Below are 17,041 nucleotides of genomic sequence, written 5' to 3'. Positions count from 1 at the left end.
CCGTCCCCTCTCTTCCTCCCAGCCCTGAACTGACTTCCGTCCCCACGCGGTGGGCCTCCTCCGGAACGTCACAGAAATGGTCACACACTATGGAGCCCTCCGCGTGGGCCCCTCCCACTCAGGCACGTGTATCAAGAGGCGGCCGTGCTGTTTGTCCCATCGACAACTCCTCACGGCCCGCCCACCCGCCCGCCCTGAACGCGGCCTGGGTCTAGCCAGCTGCCAGAGGGTGGGTGCTGCAGGCTTTGCTGCCGCAGGTGAGGCTCTTGGGACTGTCTGCCCCTCAGTCTGTGTGGACGTCCTGGATCTCGCGCGGCGACAGCCATACGTGGGATCGCCGGGGGGTCGCCGGTTAAGCGTGAAGTTGACACTTGGAGGTGCTGTCTTCCGTAGCGGCTGCCCCGCGGGGCGTTCCCGCCAACACTGCAGGTCTGGCTGCCCCCCGTCGGCACCTCCGCTCTGTCCTGCGAGGTCACGGCTACCGTCTGCGGCCCCGGGAGGTTGCCCACGGCTCTCAGGGGCTTGCTGGCCATTCAGGCTCCTCCTCAGAGAAACCCTCTAGTCTGAGCCTCTGACCAGCTCTTGACCTAGACCATTCATCTCTCATCCCGACTGTCTCTTTATTTGGGGTTGCAAAGGTGCCTTCTGTCCTGTGGCCCGGGTCCCTCACGGGGTCTACGATTTGCCAGGACCTTCTACATGACGGCCATCCGTTCACCTTCCCGATGGTGTTCGGAGCACAGACGTGTTCACGCTTTGACGTGGTCTGACTTGCCCGTTTCCTCTGGCGGCTTGTGCGTCCGGTGTCCTGTCTAAGCCACACGGCCCGGCCCCCGGGGCCAAGATCACTCTCCTGAGTTTCATAGCGTAAGCGCTTACGTTTAGGTCTTGATCCGTTTGGAGTCACTTTTGCACATGGTGTCAGGTTCTCTCGCGTGTGGCCGTCTGGCTGTACCATCGTTATCTGTCCCAAAGCCCACTTTCCCCCACTGAACGACCTTGGCATGCTTGTTGGAAATTGACCACAAGTAGAAGAAGGATTTATTTCTGGTCCCACTGATCTCTCATACGGTCTTGATTACTGTACCTCTTAGAAAGTTCTGAAATTAGAAAGTGTGAGGCCTTCCACTTTGCACTTTTCCAAGATTGTGTTGTTTATTGTGGGTCCCTTGAATTTCCGGCAAGTCAGGGGACGCGCGGTCTGCAGACAGGCAGCTGGGGAATCTGACAGGGATCCTACTGAGGCTGTAGACGGATGTGGGGGAACTGAGGCTGAGTCGGGTCTGTTTCTAGCGCCGGCATCTGAGAAGAGCCGCCCGGCTGCTGCCACCCCCGTGAGACCCCATCACATGTGTGGACGGACGGCCATCGCTTTCCGTGCAGCCACGGCCACGTGTGGCGGTGACACGTGGACACTTACACGCCCCCCTCCCGGGTGGCTACAGGACCTGTGGACTAACTCTCCTCCATCCCCGTTAAAAGGAAAACCGAGGTATTTTTCTTGTGGTTATAAAAGGTATGCAAACGCATCCCCACAAATCTGGAGAGAACACAGCTAAGGCAGGAGCCTGCAGGTCAGAGCGCGTCGGTGGGGGCCGCACGTGCGGCGACGCGGGCACGCAGAGACCACCATCTGCCACACGCCGAGAACTGCCCTAAAATACACTCCACTCAGAAACAGCACAAAACACAAAATGCATGGTCACACCCCCAAACGACATCCAGCCTCCCTCCCGGGCTGTTCATGGGGCTGCGATTCCAGACACACGCTGGCGGCCTCGGCTTGGCCCTCGAGGCGCCCCGGGGGTGGGACTGCCCGCTCTCGTGGACAAGGACATGGTGTCCTGAGGGCCACAGGATGGTCAGCGGCAGAGCCAGGACGAGGCCCAGGTGCCTGAGAGCCCTGGTCTCACAGGACGCCGTGGGCCTGGCGGTCCAGGCGGGGTCGCTCACCTCGTCCGACACTTTGAACCGCCGCAGCAACGCCACGACCTTCTGCTTGAAGTTTTGTTGCTGCAAGACAAGCAGGACAGAATCAGGACGCAAGGGGCGGCTTCCCTCAGAAGGACGCGGCAGGCTTGGCGGGAGGGAGGCACAGTCCCCGCGGGCTCACGGGAGCCCAACCCCTTTACAAGCACTCGACACCACAGCTGCGGCTGGACTGGGGGCCGGACCCGGGGAGGAGCCGGAGGGAGGGTGCGCACTACCCCTTCCTGCAGAGACCGCCCCGTAAGTAAGGCTGCCGGCCCTCGCCCGAGGCACCACCTCACCCCAGCGGGACTCGGGTGGGCACACGGCGGGCAGGAGCGTGGCAAGGGCTCAGCAGGGAGCCCAAGTGCCACTGTGCCCAGCGCTGCCCTGGGCCTCAGAGCCTGAGCTCTGGCCACTGAGTGAGGCAGCTGCCCCCAGCCACCCTCGAGGTCCCCCACTCTGCTCCACAGGCGTCAGGCCCTTGGGCCTGGAACTGAGGCTCACACAGGTGCTGCCATGCTCGACCTGCTGAGCCTCCCAGTAGAGGAGGGGCAGAGGTTTCTGGGGCTGGGCTTGTGCCCCAAAGGTTCCACGGCCACCCACTGTGCAGCCCGGGCCTGGGGCCGTGGCCATGCGCCCAGGAGCAGCTTGGACGTGGGAACTCTCCCGGGGCTCTGTGCCCAGTGGTAGGCCCTCTGTGCCGGGCTAAGGCCTCTGCCTGGAGCTTTCCTCCCAGAGGAGGAGCTGGAGAGCCCGGGGCCCCCGTGCTGGGTGGGCCAGAGGCTAAGCAGACACGAGGGACTGGCTTTGCACGGGGCCTGTCTGGGCACATGCAGGAGGGGGACAGCCTCCCCAGCTCTGCTCGTGGAGCGGTTGAGCAGGATGGCCGCTGTTCCACCTCATCCCTCGCCCCCTGGGCCAGGGGCGGCCGCCCCGGAAGAGCACAAGGACCCCACCGGTGAAGCTCCCGCGGGTGGACGCTGGCCTGCCCGCCAGCACAAGGCTGTGGAGTCTCCCTGCCTTCACGCCCCACCGAAGAGGCTGGGCCCTGGAGGGGTCCTGGACGGCTGCCTCACGTCCCAACGCCCAATCTGGGCCCCCACCCCCCAGCCCGCCCTTCCCCAGTGTTAGTAAAACCAGTTTCCACCGACCCTGGTCATGGACGCCGTTCTTACTATCGATCGCCGCTGCTTCTTGGGTTTCCCCACATCGAAGTCCTCCTCGTCCAAGTCCTGGGGAGACAAGCACAGGGGCTGGCAGAGGGCACCCCCAGAGCATCTGCGGGCGCATGGCAGGACCCCGGGGCGGGAGGCATGTGCCCGCAGCACGTGGGGGGCCGGCTCCCAGCCTCCACCCCCCCCTTGGCACCACCCTCATACCAGCAGTGTGGGGGGGGGTCGCTGGCCGTCCACGCCCCATCCACACCCAGAGTGTCTTGGGGCCACGCGGCCGCCAGGAGCCCACGCGGCCGCTCAGCCCCACGCACCGCGCCCGAGGTTACCTGCCCTTGTACGGCATCGTCGCTGGCCTCCTGCTCAGAGGAGAAGCTCTCATACTCCTCCTCGGAGTAGTTCTCTGTAGAATGAGCAAACGGAAGGGGGAGCACCTGGACATTCCGACTGGTGTCCTGGCAATGAGGTGGCGGCCAGAGGATGGGTCCCCTGGACCCACGTGGGCAGCCGTGTCCAGCCCCAGCAGGCAGACTTCGGGGATGGGGTAGGGCTGCGCTTCTCCACTCCCACGGTGGCCCCTACAGACCTCAGACGCTTCAGCCTGGATCTCATGCCCAGCTGGGTCCCCTGTGTGCCCTCTCACACCTCAGGGGGACAGCAGTCCCCATCATGATGGTGGCGACAGCCATGCCAGGACCTGTGCCCAGACCTTGGAGGGCACTGCCATCAAGCCCATGACCTCCTGCCTGTGGCTGAGCTCGCACACCTGGAGCCCTGGCTCCCAGAGCACGCACAATGCTGCTTGTGGGGTTGGAGCCCAGAGAGAAACCCATAAACCCTCCTGGTCCCTCCCCAGCTTCTCAAACCCGGCAGGAAGGGGGCCAGGAGGCAGCAAAGCGGAGGCCATCGACAGCGGCACTCACCTGCGGACTTGGCCTTGGGCCCTGCCTGCATGGCGCTGTCCTCGTGGTCAATGGGCTGGCTGGACAGGGAGAAGATCCAGATCTCGGCCACCTTGACCGAGGCCTCCTTGACGCTGCTGCAGAGGCTGAGCACCTGGCCGCCCTCGGAGGGGAGCTGCATCACCTGGGGGCAGGGCTCAGCTCTAGAGGGCGCCGGGGTGCAGGCCAGGGCCCAGCAGCGCCCCCTTCTGGGTGAACGGGAACGGGTCCGTCGGGCAGGAGGACGCTGGCCAAGACTCGGGGGTCAGTGCCAGGCTCAGCCACTGGGGACTGAAGGCCGTCAAGGAGGGGAGGGTCTGAGCCCGCCTGTCCAGAGGCTGTGGCAGGAGCAGACTGTGTGTGAGGCTATGGCTCTGGGCCACCAAGCCCCGGGATCCGCGTCCAGGGACCACGGAGGACCGGCCACCAGCACAGGCTGGGGTCTTGTGTGGCACAGCCAACAACCACTGGGGCGGCCCACTGGGCCAGTGAGTCCTTGGAGCCATTCCGGTGGTGAGAAATTTCCAGCAGACCAGGGACAGGGACACGCGCCCCCGTGCACCCCCACGCGTCCTGGAGGTCGAGCCTCTGCATGCCAGAAGCTGCCTTTGGGGTCATCTGACCAAAACCAGATGCTGGGATTTCACGGACCTGGTTATTTTTAATTTTGGGAACCTGATTCGGGGTGCCAACTCTCGAGTCCAATACAAAAATTAAATTTTTGAGAAAGGTAACATCCGCAACCACTACCATCTCAGAAACGAAATTAGGAAGGTTAGCCAGCACCCAGACGCACCCCTGTGCCGTGCGTGTGCGGAGCTGGACAGACAGGTGCACGGTCTCCCTCCTCACACCCTCCACACCTGGGCCACCTGCCTGAAGGATGCCTGCCGACAGTGTCAGGCAGGTAGGGTCTGAGGGGAAAGAGGTGGCCTGCAGCTTGACTGGGTGCCGTGGGCACGGGGGTCCTGGGCCAGAGGAGAGGGCTGAGGGGTGTGGGGGCAGCCCTGCTGCAGGTGGGCACAGCACAGCTCCGCATCCCCGAGCATCACAGTCGCCTCACAGCCCGGAAAATGACCCCATGACGGCGAAGGCCCCAAAGCACAAAGGACACGAGGGACCTCAGCTGCCCCTTCCCCAGAGCCCATCCTATGGCTCCCGAAGGCCCCATGGGAGAGTCTGAGTTCCTCCTCCTGAACCCCACGCCAACCACACCTTGGGACGCTAGGTCCTCCAAGACACGCTGGTGTCGGCCGGTCAGATCCGTTTCCACGAACTTCTCCTCCTTTCCTCACCAGGGAAATTCCTCACGCTCGCATCCCCCCGCCCCCACCCACAGCAAGCACGTGTCGCCTGCCTAGGCAGCCCACGGGCCAGGGCCCGCAGGAGGGGACACGGATGTCCCAGGAGGACGCTCTCCCTGGGAGGGCCCAGGACGGACCCACGCTGGGCCAGAATGCACCCGCGGCTAAAGGGCAGCCGCACAGGCCGTCAGTAAGGCGCGACAGGGGACCTCTGGCTGAGTGGGGACGCGCTCACCTCGGCCATGTTGATGGAGCCGGCCGCCAGCGTTTTGTAGCCCAAGATGGTTCGGTTTTTGTAGCGCTTTCTCCGCTGCAGCATGATCTGGAGCTTGTTGCCTTCTCTCTTCAAGAAGTGAGGGTACTGCAGAGAAGGGGGGTCACAGCTGCCATCTGTCCCAGTGGCCACGCCAGTCCAGCACCAACGAGCCTGAGGCTCACTCCTCGCTGGGCCGTCGTGGGCCTCTGTCTGGGACACAGGGAGAGCCGCTGCGGGCAGACGTGAGCAGCTGGCTAAGGCCTCTGGGTCATCCATGGGGTCAGCCAGCGCATCTGCCCAGGACGCAGACGGCAGAGGGTGTGACCCCATAGGTGGCGCTGGTCCAATGCCCCAACAGAGCACGACAGGGGCTTCTGCGAGAGGCTCGTAACAGTAACCCTTAACACGCACGGAAGCAGGCCGCCGGTGCGTGGCTGTCAAGCGCTCAAAGACCGTGAACTGCACGTTTTGTAAACGACACTCCGATAAAGCTGATCCCACAAAAAAAAACTTCCACAGAAACCACAGAAGGTCCCGTGGTGGCGCCAGAGCTCGGGTCATGTGCCCTCGGCCCAGGCACCGCCAAGCTGGGCCGAGAGAGGCTGCTGGGCGGGCGGCGGGAGCTGGCGGGGTTCTCACGGACTCGGCTGAGCCACAGCCCTGCCTTACACTCTCAGCAGGAGAAGCTTCGGGCCGACACTACATTCAGTCTTCGTCTCTAAAGCAAGTGTGTTAAGCACATCTGCGGACCCTACACAGCACCCACCTTAAAACAACTGTGCGAAGAGGAACAGAGGCAGGAGGGGCTGCCCTGCGGGTCGGTTGGGCCCGGCCTGCTCCTACCCGCAGACCTGGGCTCTGGAGGGCCCGGGGGGAGGAGTTTCTGTTTCACCTGGAGGGGGGGGCGGCATGTCCCAGCCGCACGGAGCCCCTGTGCACTGCCGGCACACCCAACATACTTCCAAGGGGTCAGAACTTACAAAACTGGGGTCCTCTACGTTCCTCCTCATCCTCTCTGAACACTGGAACCAAATGGCCTTTTTAAAAAAAAGCTTATTTAATTAAGTGATCTCTACACCCCACATGGGGCTTGAACTCACCACCCCGAGATCAAGAGTCACATGCTCTTGTGACAGAGCCAGGCAGGCGTCCTCGAAATGGCCTTTTGAGGGAGAGTTTGGGCCTCACTACGTTCCTCAGCACAAGAGCGGGAGGGAAAACGTGATCTCATAGAGCACGCACGTCTCCTAACACTTAGGAGTACAGCACCACGGAAGGAGAGGATCTGGGCAAGGTGGGCCGCGGCCCCCAGCCCCACATGCCAGGCCCACCTGCAGTGAGAAGGTCAGCGCCAGGTCGGTCTCCACTTGTCCACTGGGGGGCAGCACAATCTCATGGGACCGCAGGATCCGTTTGGAGCCCTGGGACAGAGCAAGACCGATGCACGTTCACAAGGGGGCGTCTCGCGGTGAAACCCGCTCCCCTCAAACTCTCAGGGTGAAGAGCCACGGAGCAGGCAGTGGGAGTCATTAGCTGGCGGGATTCCCAAGAGCATCTTTGCGGAGATTGGTCAGAGCCTTAAAAATGTCCCCATCCTGTGACCCTCCAAGTCCTCCCTAGATGACCCAGATTGCTCGCTGCCACATTTAATGTAACTACCAAAATTGCAGCAGTGGGGTGCGGGGGGTGACGGGACAAGGCTGGGGTGCGGGGGCTGGGTGATGGCCTCCCCAGAGGGCAAAATGTGGTACAAAGGTGTCATAATTACAGCATGACTGCTCTGTCGCAGGGACGGAGACGAGAAGTCTAGAAATACATCCAAGACGACGAGCCCACTGCATCATAATGAGCCTTAAGTGACCAGGAAAAATTACTCACTACATAAGGAGTAACAAACCATCTGTATAAACCCTACAGACCCTCACCTCAAACCCTATACCAAAATAAACCCCAAACGGATTAAAGATTTCCTCATAGAACTGGTTTAAAAATGGCTGTCCCCACACGGACGGAGCGGAGACTGAAGGCTGGGGGCAGGACTCCACAGGATGAACACCGTGCGGCCCCATGCGTGCGGGACACCGACAGCCGTCGGAGTCAGAGCCACAAAGACCAGTGGCTACCAGGGTGCGGGGGCCGGGGGCTCCGGAGGCATCCGACAAGATGAGGGTGCAGAGCAGTGACTGAGGGCAGGAGCTGGGTGTGGGTCCAGGACAGGGACAGCACAGGTGTGTGGGCTGATGGGAGTGACAGGCAGGGGTCCTGGGCACAGGTGTGGAGCCGGCTCCACTCTGGCATCCTGACGTACCGCCCGGTGGACACACTCTGGGCCCCATGGTGCTCTGGGGACAGGCACCCTGTGTGGGGTCTGGCTGTGGCCCTCCAGGCCTCTTCTGCACCAGATCCCTCAGAGGACCTGAGCTGACCGGCCTCTGCTAAGGGAAGGAGGTCAAAGAGCACAGGCGAAGAGGCCCAGGCCAGTGGGGAAGTCTGGCAGGCCCGTTCCCTCTGGGAACTAAGATGCAGGGCCTCAGCAGGGGAGGGGGTGCTGAGGACACAGGAGCGTGGCTCGGGGAAGGCCAAGGGAGGGCGGAGGAAGACGGCCCAGCTGGGGGCTGACTCCTCGATGCAGGGGCATAGCAGGCAGACAGCAACTGACCCAAACAGGAGATGACGCCCAGAGAGGCGGCAGGAGTTAGGGGTCTGCAGGCGAGGCCAGGCACCGGGGTAGATGCTGAGCTCGGGGCAGTGCGGGGGTGGGGGGCACGGGAACGGGTGGCCAGGGAAGGGGGAACTCGGGTAAGCTGGAAAGGTAAAGTGGGTCCCGGAGCCTGAGTCCTGGAGATGGTGGAGTCTGGGGCAGGACCATGGAGACGGGCAACGGGAAGGGGTTGGGATTCCAGGAATGCGGCCAAAGTGGGGGGCCAGTCATGTCAGAGGTCAACGGTGCAGATTCAGAGGTCAGGGATGGGCGAACTCCACCTTGCTCTGAAGCTCTGGCGAGACCGTGAGCCCTCCCTGCCAGGAGTCCCAGAGCACAGCCCGGGCCACAGGCGGCCTCAGGACAGGCTGGCCCCCCATGGGGCACGTCCCCATGGTCCTGGCATGCAGCCGTGCACACCTGGCTTCAATGATGAATTACAGCAGCATCTTCAGGGAGGAAAGGGTTTCTTCAGATCTTTACTTAAAACACGGTGGCTGAGCTCTCAGCTTGGAGGAGAGCCTGGCTTGATGGCCCGGAGATCCACGAGCCAGCAAGCGCTGGTGAACCTGCACTGGGAGCCGCAGGCCGGGTCCCTGGCACCCCCTTGGCCTGCAAACATGGGCTCCGGAGCCTGGGACCGAAGGTGAAGCAAGACCTCGGTCCTGAGGGGCTGACAGTCGGGGGGTCCTGGCAGGCCATGCACTGATACTCCCATGGCTCAGCTGCAGGGGCAGTGGGGGAGGGAGGGACCTGCGGAGTGGACCCCAAACCCGTGGGGGGGGGCACATCTGCAAAGGGCCACAGGAGGCGCCATGAGCAGCAAGGGCTGAGAGCCACCTCCCAACCCGGGAAGTGGACATGGAACCGGTGACCCTGAAAAGGCCGAGGAAGCACACACAGCCGGCAGGACCCCTCCTCCACGGCTGCTGGGCGAGGGGTGCAGGCAGTGCTGAGGGCTGGGGGCTGCTGTCCCCCTGGGGAGCTGCGGGTCAGGCCCTCCTGAAACATGGCTGTTTGTTCTAAGGCAGGAACCTGCGAGGCCTGGGGAGGGGCGTGGGAAGAGAGGTGAGCACGGCTGGGCCAGCACTGGGTCAGGGGCTGGCAGAGAAGGGCCACGTGCGCTGGGTGAGAGTGGGGGTGGGCAGGGAGGGTCTGCGCCACAATTCTGCTCTGTGAAGGCCCATTTGCAAGTGACCTACACACTCTTCCCACCACATTCCTAAACACCAGGCTGCCTGCCCTTCACGAGGGACAGGACTGTGCCCTGGGTATGGTGGTGGTGGTGGTGGGGGTTTCCAATCCTGCCAGAGCATTAGGACCATCTTCCAGGTCAACCAGCAAGGGCAGAGGCTCCCCTGCGTCCTGGGCAGAAGCAGGTTCCCTGGCCCCCTGCACAGGTAAGCGTCCAGCTGTCAGTGTGGCTGTGCCCATTCTCACGCTAGGTCACACTCACTGCCCTGGGATGGCAGCTAAGGGTATCCTCACCCACCTGCATCTTGACGGCAATCACCACCGAGATGAGCTCCTTCTCCAGCTCCTTGAACACCACCAGCTTCTTCAAGGTCAGGCTGCACAACCTGCAAAGGGCAAAGGTCTGCTCAGCATAGACCGCACTCTCCCACACCTTCTCAAGCCCTAGGAAGATCCCACCGCCACCCTGGGCTTCGTACGGAGACCCCACCGGCATCCTGGGCTTTGTACGGAGACCCCATTACCATCCTGGGCATGGCGCAGAGACCCCATTGCCATTCTGGGCGTGAAATGAAGATCCTACTGTTCTGTGTTTTATTAGATTCTGTATTTGTCTATTCGATGCCCACTCCTAGGGCCAGCTGACAGCCAGAACTGTTTACATCTCCCCTGGATCCAAAGCCCATATCCTGAACCCCTCCTTATTCAACCCTCAGCGCCCAACCTAATATCCCCCTGTCCTACACACCCGGGCCCAGGAAGCAGACAACTAGGGGCAGCCCCTGGGACCTTGTGCCTCAAGGTCCACTGGAAAGATTCCAACTAGCCAATCCTAAGCCATTTGCCCTGCCATGCTGTGCCTTTCCCACGGAAACCCCAGTAAAGGCTCTGATCCGGGCCTTCCCCTCAGTCCCTCTGCCCTGACTGACCCTGGTGTCTCCCTGTGGCCTCTGTATGGTGCCTCCTGTTTCTAGGGGACGGTGAACATTAAACTCTCCTGTCAATGGCACTGACTGCTGTGCACTGTCACTCAGTCACCTTTACAAACTAAGGCCGGCACAAACCACCAACTCCCATCCTGGGCGTACCGCCAGCCTGTCACAATGCGGCACTGGGGGCCACACGGAGGATGACGGTGACAGTACGTGCATGTGCACTCAACTGAGCCCAGAGGAGCGAGGAGACAGACACGAGGGCTTCCCCAGGCAGCAGGGCACCTGACTTGAGCAGCAAGACAGCTCCAGGCTGGGGGCAAACGGGATTGTTCCTGACAGCCCCCTGATACGCGGGTACCCTGGGGAAGCCCAGCCCACTCTGCCCATCAGGCCACTCTGACGCTGCAGGAGACAAACTGGGAAGGAAAGAAAATGGAGAAAGGTGGATCGTAGGGGCCAGCATCCACAGGGACCAATCATGTCCCAGCCACAAAGGAGCACCAGCACACTTAAAAGAACTGAAGTCGTGGGGCGCCTGGGGGCTCAGTCGGTGAAGCATCTGCCTTCAGTTCAAGTCATGATCCCAGGGTCCTGGGATCGAGTCCTGCACTGGGCTCCCTGCTCAGCGGGGGGTCTGCTTCTGCCTCTCCCTCTAAAGCTCCACTTTCCTGTGTTTTCTCTCTCTAATAAATAAATAATAAAAAGAAGAAGAAGAAGGAGGAGGAGGAGGAGGAGGAGGAGAAGAGGAGGAACTGAAGTTGTGTAAAGTATGTTCTCTGACGACGGACTCAGCTAGAAATCAATAGTAGAGGGGCGCCTGGCTGGCTCAGTCGGCAGAGCAGTAGAGCACATGACTCGATCCCGGGGTCATGAGTTCGAGCCCAAAGTTGGGCGTGGAGCCTACTTCAAACAAACGAACAAAAGATAATCAATAGTAGACAGAAGGCCAGAAACACCAACCACTCAGGCCAGTAAGCAGCACACGGGCCCAGGAGAAAAACTCCAAGGATCTAGAAATACTTTGCGCCGATCCTAAGTGAGCTACAATTCGAGCCCCATGGAAGGCGGCCGAGCCCTTACTGTGCGCTCACAGTCTGAGCTTCACCTCAAGACACCAGGGAAGGAGCACACTGAACCCAAAGTGAGCGGAGCAAGGGAGCAACAAAGACAAAAACAGACACCATGAAACAGAAGAGAGAAAAATAACAGAAAAATAAAATATAAAATAAAGTATTAAAAAAAACCCAACACTGGTTCTTTGGGAAGAGCAATAAAATCGATAAAATCTCTAGTCCAATAAAGAAAAAAGAAGAGGACAACATGAGCCATGTCAGGAATGAAAAAAGGAAAGTCACGCAGGTTGCACAGAGGAGGAAGCTACAGACAGCAGCGCAGGTCGGGCTGGGAGCTTGGATACAATGTGACAATATGCATCAACATGAAACAATGGCTCCGAGCCACAACCTGCCAGACTCACCGGGATGAACAGATCATCTCAACAGCCTGATCTACCAAAGAAATCGAATTAATAGTTTAAAACCTTCTGAAAAAGAAAACTCCATGTGGATTTAACCAGATAACAAAGGATGAAACCACACCAATTCTACATAATATCTTCCAGAAAACAGAAAAGGGAGGAATACTTCTCAACTCGTCTTATGAGTCAGGAATTACCCTGATACCAACACCAGACAAAAACATACAAAAAAGAAAACTATAGACCAATATCCCTCTATGAACATAGGTGTAAAGATCTACAACAAAATATTAGCAAACTGAATTCATTATGTATGAAAAGGAATGATTAGCACAGCGTGACCAAGCGGGGTTTGTTCCAGGATGGTCAACATTTGAAATCAATCAGTGAAATTCACCCCATCAACAGGCTAAATTAGAAAAATCATAAAATCTCCTCAAATGATTGAAAAAACTTGACAAAATTCAATCCCATTTGTGATTAAAACTCTTGGCGAACCAGAGACAGAAGGGAACGTCCTGAACAGCCAATGTCATGCTGGCAGCAGGATGGACCCCCACGCCCCGGCCCCAGAGGCACAGCTGTGCCCTCACACGCCTGCGTCAAGGCACAGAGTTAAAGGCTTGCCCTGTGCAATAAGACAGGAAAAGGGAATACACAGCTCTTCTTTGCAGACAACGTAACAGTTTATGCAGAATACCCCAAGGAATGTGGGAAAATGTGAAAGCAGCCCCCAGAGCTAATGAGCTTATTAGCAAGATCATATGATACAAACTCGACATATAAAAAGTAGTCCCATTTCTACACACTAGCAATGAATGATTACAAGTCAGTTTTTAAAAACTTCCAGTTATAGTAACTCCAAAACAAGAGGAAAATACCTGAATTCAAGAGCAGTGCAGGATCTGCAAGCTAGCGGAAGGAGCCAGCGAAGGGCTGAGCAGGTGGAGAGAGGAGCCCCCGCATGGGCACTAGTGGTCCCCAGACCAGAGGTACAGCCTTCCTTCGTGAAATGCCAGCACGACGCTTTTGGATGTCAATAAACTGGTTTTTAAGTTTATACGGAATTAAAGGAACTAGGATAACTGAAAGGACTTTGAAAAGGAGACCCAAGGAAGGTGGAGGCCGTCCAGACTTGGGTGGAGTGTGGTGCCCACAGGGCAAGGCAGCGAGGTAAGGAACAGAAACGGGAAGTCGGGTAAGCCAGACTTCATCAAGATTTCCTGAAAGAAGGCAGAGAAGCTAAGGCTGGGAGAAAATACTTGCAAACTGCATATCTGACAAAGGTTTTAATCCAGAATATATAAAGAACACTCCAAACTCAACAATAGGAAAATAAAGAACCCAGTTAAAAAACAGACAAAAGATTTGCAGATGTTTCAGTAAAAAGACACATGGTCAGTAAATTAGCACATGAACAGACACAGCTGCAAACCACCAGGGGTCAGGAGTCACCACCTCACACTGATGGCCGTGGCTGGTGAGGAGGTGGGTGACAGGGCACCAGATGTGGTCACACGTATGCCGCCCAGACCGGCACTGCTCGGCACGTGTTCACACACGGACGCTCACGCTGGCTGCGCACAGCTGCCCAAGCCTGGAGACGCCCTTCGAGCGAAGATGAAGGAACTGGCCCATTGCACCAGAAGGCCTGCTGGGGGACAAGAGGGCCAAAGCATCGACAGAAACATGCACACAGACACACACGCACACACAGGTGTGCATACACACCCCACACGGGAAGAGAAACCAGACCAAAAGGCTGGGTCCTGCACGTTAGTCCACTAACGTGGCGTTCTGGAAAGCACACGTCAGCAGCGCAGGGCTGGTGATAGCCATGGTGGTGTGGGCATGCTGGGACTGTCCACTGTTCTGAGCCTGGCTGATGGGTAACAGGCACGTCTGGGTTGTAGACAAACATGGGGGCAGGCTGAATATTACTGTGAGTTTTAAAAAGTTACTTTTGAAAAGTTAAAAAAGCCACAAAACCTAAGGGATATATCAGCTAATTGCAAACAGGAGGCCTTGTCTGGATCTTGCTTTGAATAAACTAATTATCAGGAATACCTGCACAGCCCTTATTTGGGATGGGGTCTCTTGCTTCTCGGGGCCATCTCGATGCCTATTTCTAGACAATTTGAGCAGGGGCCGGGGGTGGGTCCGGCATTTGCTGCTCACAGCTCAGAGACGCTTCTTACGGTGGCACCCCCACACTGACGCGTCCTCGTCACAGGGAAAACTCAGGAGGCCACAAGCAGAGCCACTGGCTTTCCGTCGGAAGGGAAGGGTCACTCTTCTTGCAGCCTCCTAGAGGCAAGCTCATGGCCACACAGAGGACCCATCTAAACCAGCACTGGCCAGCTTACTTCCTCAGAGTCACGTCCCCCATATGATGGGACAAACACCTATGAGCCATTTGGATTTTCCTCTTTCCTCTCTTCTTCTTTTTTAAATTCTAAAACACATTCAAACTGATGATACTTGTGCAAACAACATAAAAAGCATAAAAAGAATCATTTGCATACAGAAATTGGGCTAGACAGAACACACGTTATTTGTTTTTATACAAGACTGGCTCTGAGAGAAAGGCCTGAGGGCTGGAGTATAGATTATAGCCAAGGACGAGATTTATTGCATAATACTTGGCCCTCAAGGAAATCATGAGCAAATACACTAAAAAACCCCCACAAACGATGATTCATCACTAAGCCGGGGCTGTTACTGTGTAAGACGCCCTGCAATTGTACTAGACTCAGCAGTAACAAAAAAGGAAGCCAGCCGTATCTTAAACACACTGTCAGTATAAAACACAATCCTCTCGATGGGCAGAAACCCAATATCCTGTCCAAGGGGCACTGGCCCCACACTGCGTGCTCTCTGCTTCCTCTCGGATGATGTCTGCTCAAAAGAGCGGAAAGCCAACGTCCATCCCTAACCCTGGAGAAGCAGTGTTCTGGTTTTCTGAAACCGAGAAGTGTGGGGCTTACAGAAAAATCACAGAGTGATGCCCCAAAAACCCACATATCCAACAAGAATTAACAAATGTTCTCTGTGCTGACTTGAGATCTTTTTAAAGAAATCGGGACCAGAACCACAGACATCCACCATGTGCTCCCCACCCCTCCCTCCTTTCCCTCTGCAGGAGCCACCATCTGGAGGGGTGTCCTTCCAGGGGACCGCCCGCTGTCCCCAAATCAGGCCTCCCCCACGTTAGCTGGGGGTCAGCTTCCCAGCCAGAGACCAGTCTTGCCTGGTGGGCAGCAGGGCGAGGCCACGAGCAGCCCAGGAGTCAGGGCCTGAGCAGAGGTGTGCGTGTTACGCTGGCTCGCCCCGGCTCCTTCCCTTCTCCAGGCTGCAGTGGCAGGGCCTACGCAGCCACCTCGGAACTGCAACGGACGCCATGCGCGGAGCGGCAGGGCCCCTGCGGGCGCTGGACCACAAACACCTGTGAGGTGCTACGAGGCGGCCGTCGGCTAGGGTGGCTGGGTTTCTGGCTCCCTGTTCACGGAGCGTCAGCTGTGTGCCCGGCTGCCAGGCAGGCCGCGGTCTGCACCCGCAGACATGGCCGTGCACATTTGTTTCCTGAGGCGTCTGGTTCATGTCACGCTGCCTACGCATCTGTGACGTGTTCTTTCACGTCGCAGACGTGCACGCCCCTGCCTGCTGTGTGCTTCCTCACCGTGTGAGCGCACAGCTTCTCCACGTTTGCCGGGGGCCGTTCATCCGACACCATACACACGCGCCGGCCCGTACCTGCTCCGTCGCGGGAGCTGCACGGAGGGGCGGGGGGCATCGCCCCCCAAGCAGGGTTGCGGGGTCTAGGCTCTGTGCCCTCGGAGCCTGCCCAGGGCACCGTCACACCGTGCCCCCGAGCTGCAGGATGCACACGCATCCTCCTGGCCCAGAGGAGTGCTGACTCCCACGCGCCCGGTGACAGTGTCCTCTGGGCGGCCAACAGCGGTGGGACATCCCCCCCTCCTCTTCACATGCCTTCCCTCTGCGCATGTGCACCCCTGGTGTCTCTTCCTCTTCTTAAGAGGACACCAGTCATAATGGATTAGGACCCACCCTAACAGCCTCATTTTTCTAAATCTCCTGACGATGGTCTCATCATTTCAACGTGATCCAAGCCTCTGTAAGGCTCCAGCTGCAACACACCGTCCGAGGTTCTTCTGGAGATGGGAATGCACCTGAGTCCGAGGGGGACACAGCGCAGCTCTAGACACCAATAGCCCAAGGGAACGGAGTCTCTGGGTCTGGGGCACCTGGCACGCGTGAGACTGTGTGGTGCGGCCACGTCTGGCAGCGTGGCCGGGGCGGCACCTGTCTTCCTACGGGACTGCTTTCCTCATTACTCTGGAGAACCACACGGCAGAGATCACCTCCTGGCGGGAGGCCGTCGCACCGAGGTGTTTCTGAAGTGTGTTCACACTACAAGTGTCTTCGTGGTTCACGCTCCGGGTACTCTGCCCCCCCCCCCGCCTCCCAACCGCTCCCCCTGCGCTGTTCACAGCGAGGTCATTCGTGCTCCCCGGGTGCGGGGCGTGCGGTGAGACAGCCACCTGACTGCTGCTCCCTCCGTGGGGGTCCAGGCATCCCCAAACCACTCACTCCAGAGCGCGCCCTGTCCTCTCCGAGGCATGCCGCGGTCACGCGTGGGATTCTGCGCCATCGTGTTCCACGACGCCTCGGTCTGTACTTGTGCCAATATCATACTGTTTTAATTAGTGTGGCTTATTTAAATAAATACCTATCTGCTCAGGAAAGTCCTCCCCCAGCACACATTTTGCTCTTCTTTAAAGCCGCGTGCCTGTTTCACAGAAACTAAACTGTAGTGAAAGCTCGCCAGGCTCCTTCCCCGCGTGGGGCCTCATGCGCCTGACCTGTGTCTCGCGGGAGCGGGGTCTCCGCACCCCCCCACCCCGCCGTTTCACGCCCTTGAACAGGCGCTCTGCCGTCCTGGGTTCGCTGCTTCCCAGACAGCCACCAGCTGCTTCTATGAACAGCGTTGCTTCTCTCATTTCCCGATCGCTCCCTGCAGGCGACCCCGTACCAGACGACGTCACAGAACTGAGCCCTCCCGTTGTCGG

The 17,041-nt window shown here is 58.7% G+C and overlaps 1 protein-coding gene across 5 annotated transcripts in view; it reads right to left on the bottom strand.

Moving 5' to 3' along the window:
- Window positions 1–17,041, bottom strand: part of PACS2 (phosphofurin acidic cluster sorting protein 2) — a 56,585-nt gene that overhangs the window by 14,975 nt on the left and 24,569 nt on the right. For 3 of the 5 annotated variants that reach the window (XM_045799314.2, XM_045799309.2, XM_045799311.2), the window contains exons 2-8: window positions 9,838–9,925; window positions 6,976–7,065; window positions 5,624–5,749; window positions 4,067–4,229; window positions 3,473–3,546; window positions 3,123–3,203; window positions 1,954–2,013 (exon numbers count right to left, since the gene is read on the bottom strand). In XM_045799314.2, coding sequence (XP_045655270.1) covers window positions 1,954–2,013; window positions 3,123–3,203; window positions 3,473–3,546; window positions 4,067–4,229; window positions 5,624–5,749; window positions 6,976–7,065; window positions 9,838–9,925 — 682 coding nt within the window. The remainder of the gene's footprint in view (window positions 1–1,953; window positions 2,014–3,122; window positions 3,204–3,472; window positions 3,547–4,066; window positions 4,230–5,623; window positions 5,750–6,975; window positions 7,066–9,837; window positions 9,926–17,041) is intronic. The other 2 variants (XM_045799310.2, XM_045799313.2) reach the window with 1 other exon arrangement.

This window comes from Ursus americanus, chromosome 26, assembly GCF_024610735.1.
Source record: "Ursus americanus isolate L20-20 chromosome 26, mUrsAme1.1.p, whole genome shotgun sequence".
Classification (NCBI taxonomy): Eukaryota; Metazoa; Chordata; class Mammalia; order Carnivora; family Ursidae; genus Ursus; species Ursus americanus.
Note: the sequence above shows the minus strand (reverse complement) of the source record. Positions and strands in the feature narration are given on the sequence as shown.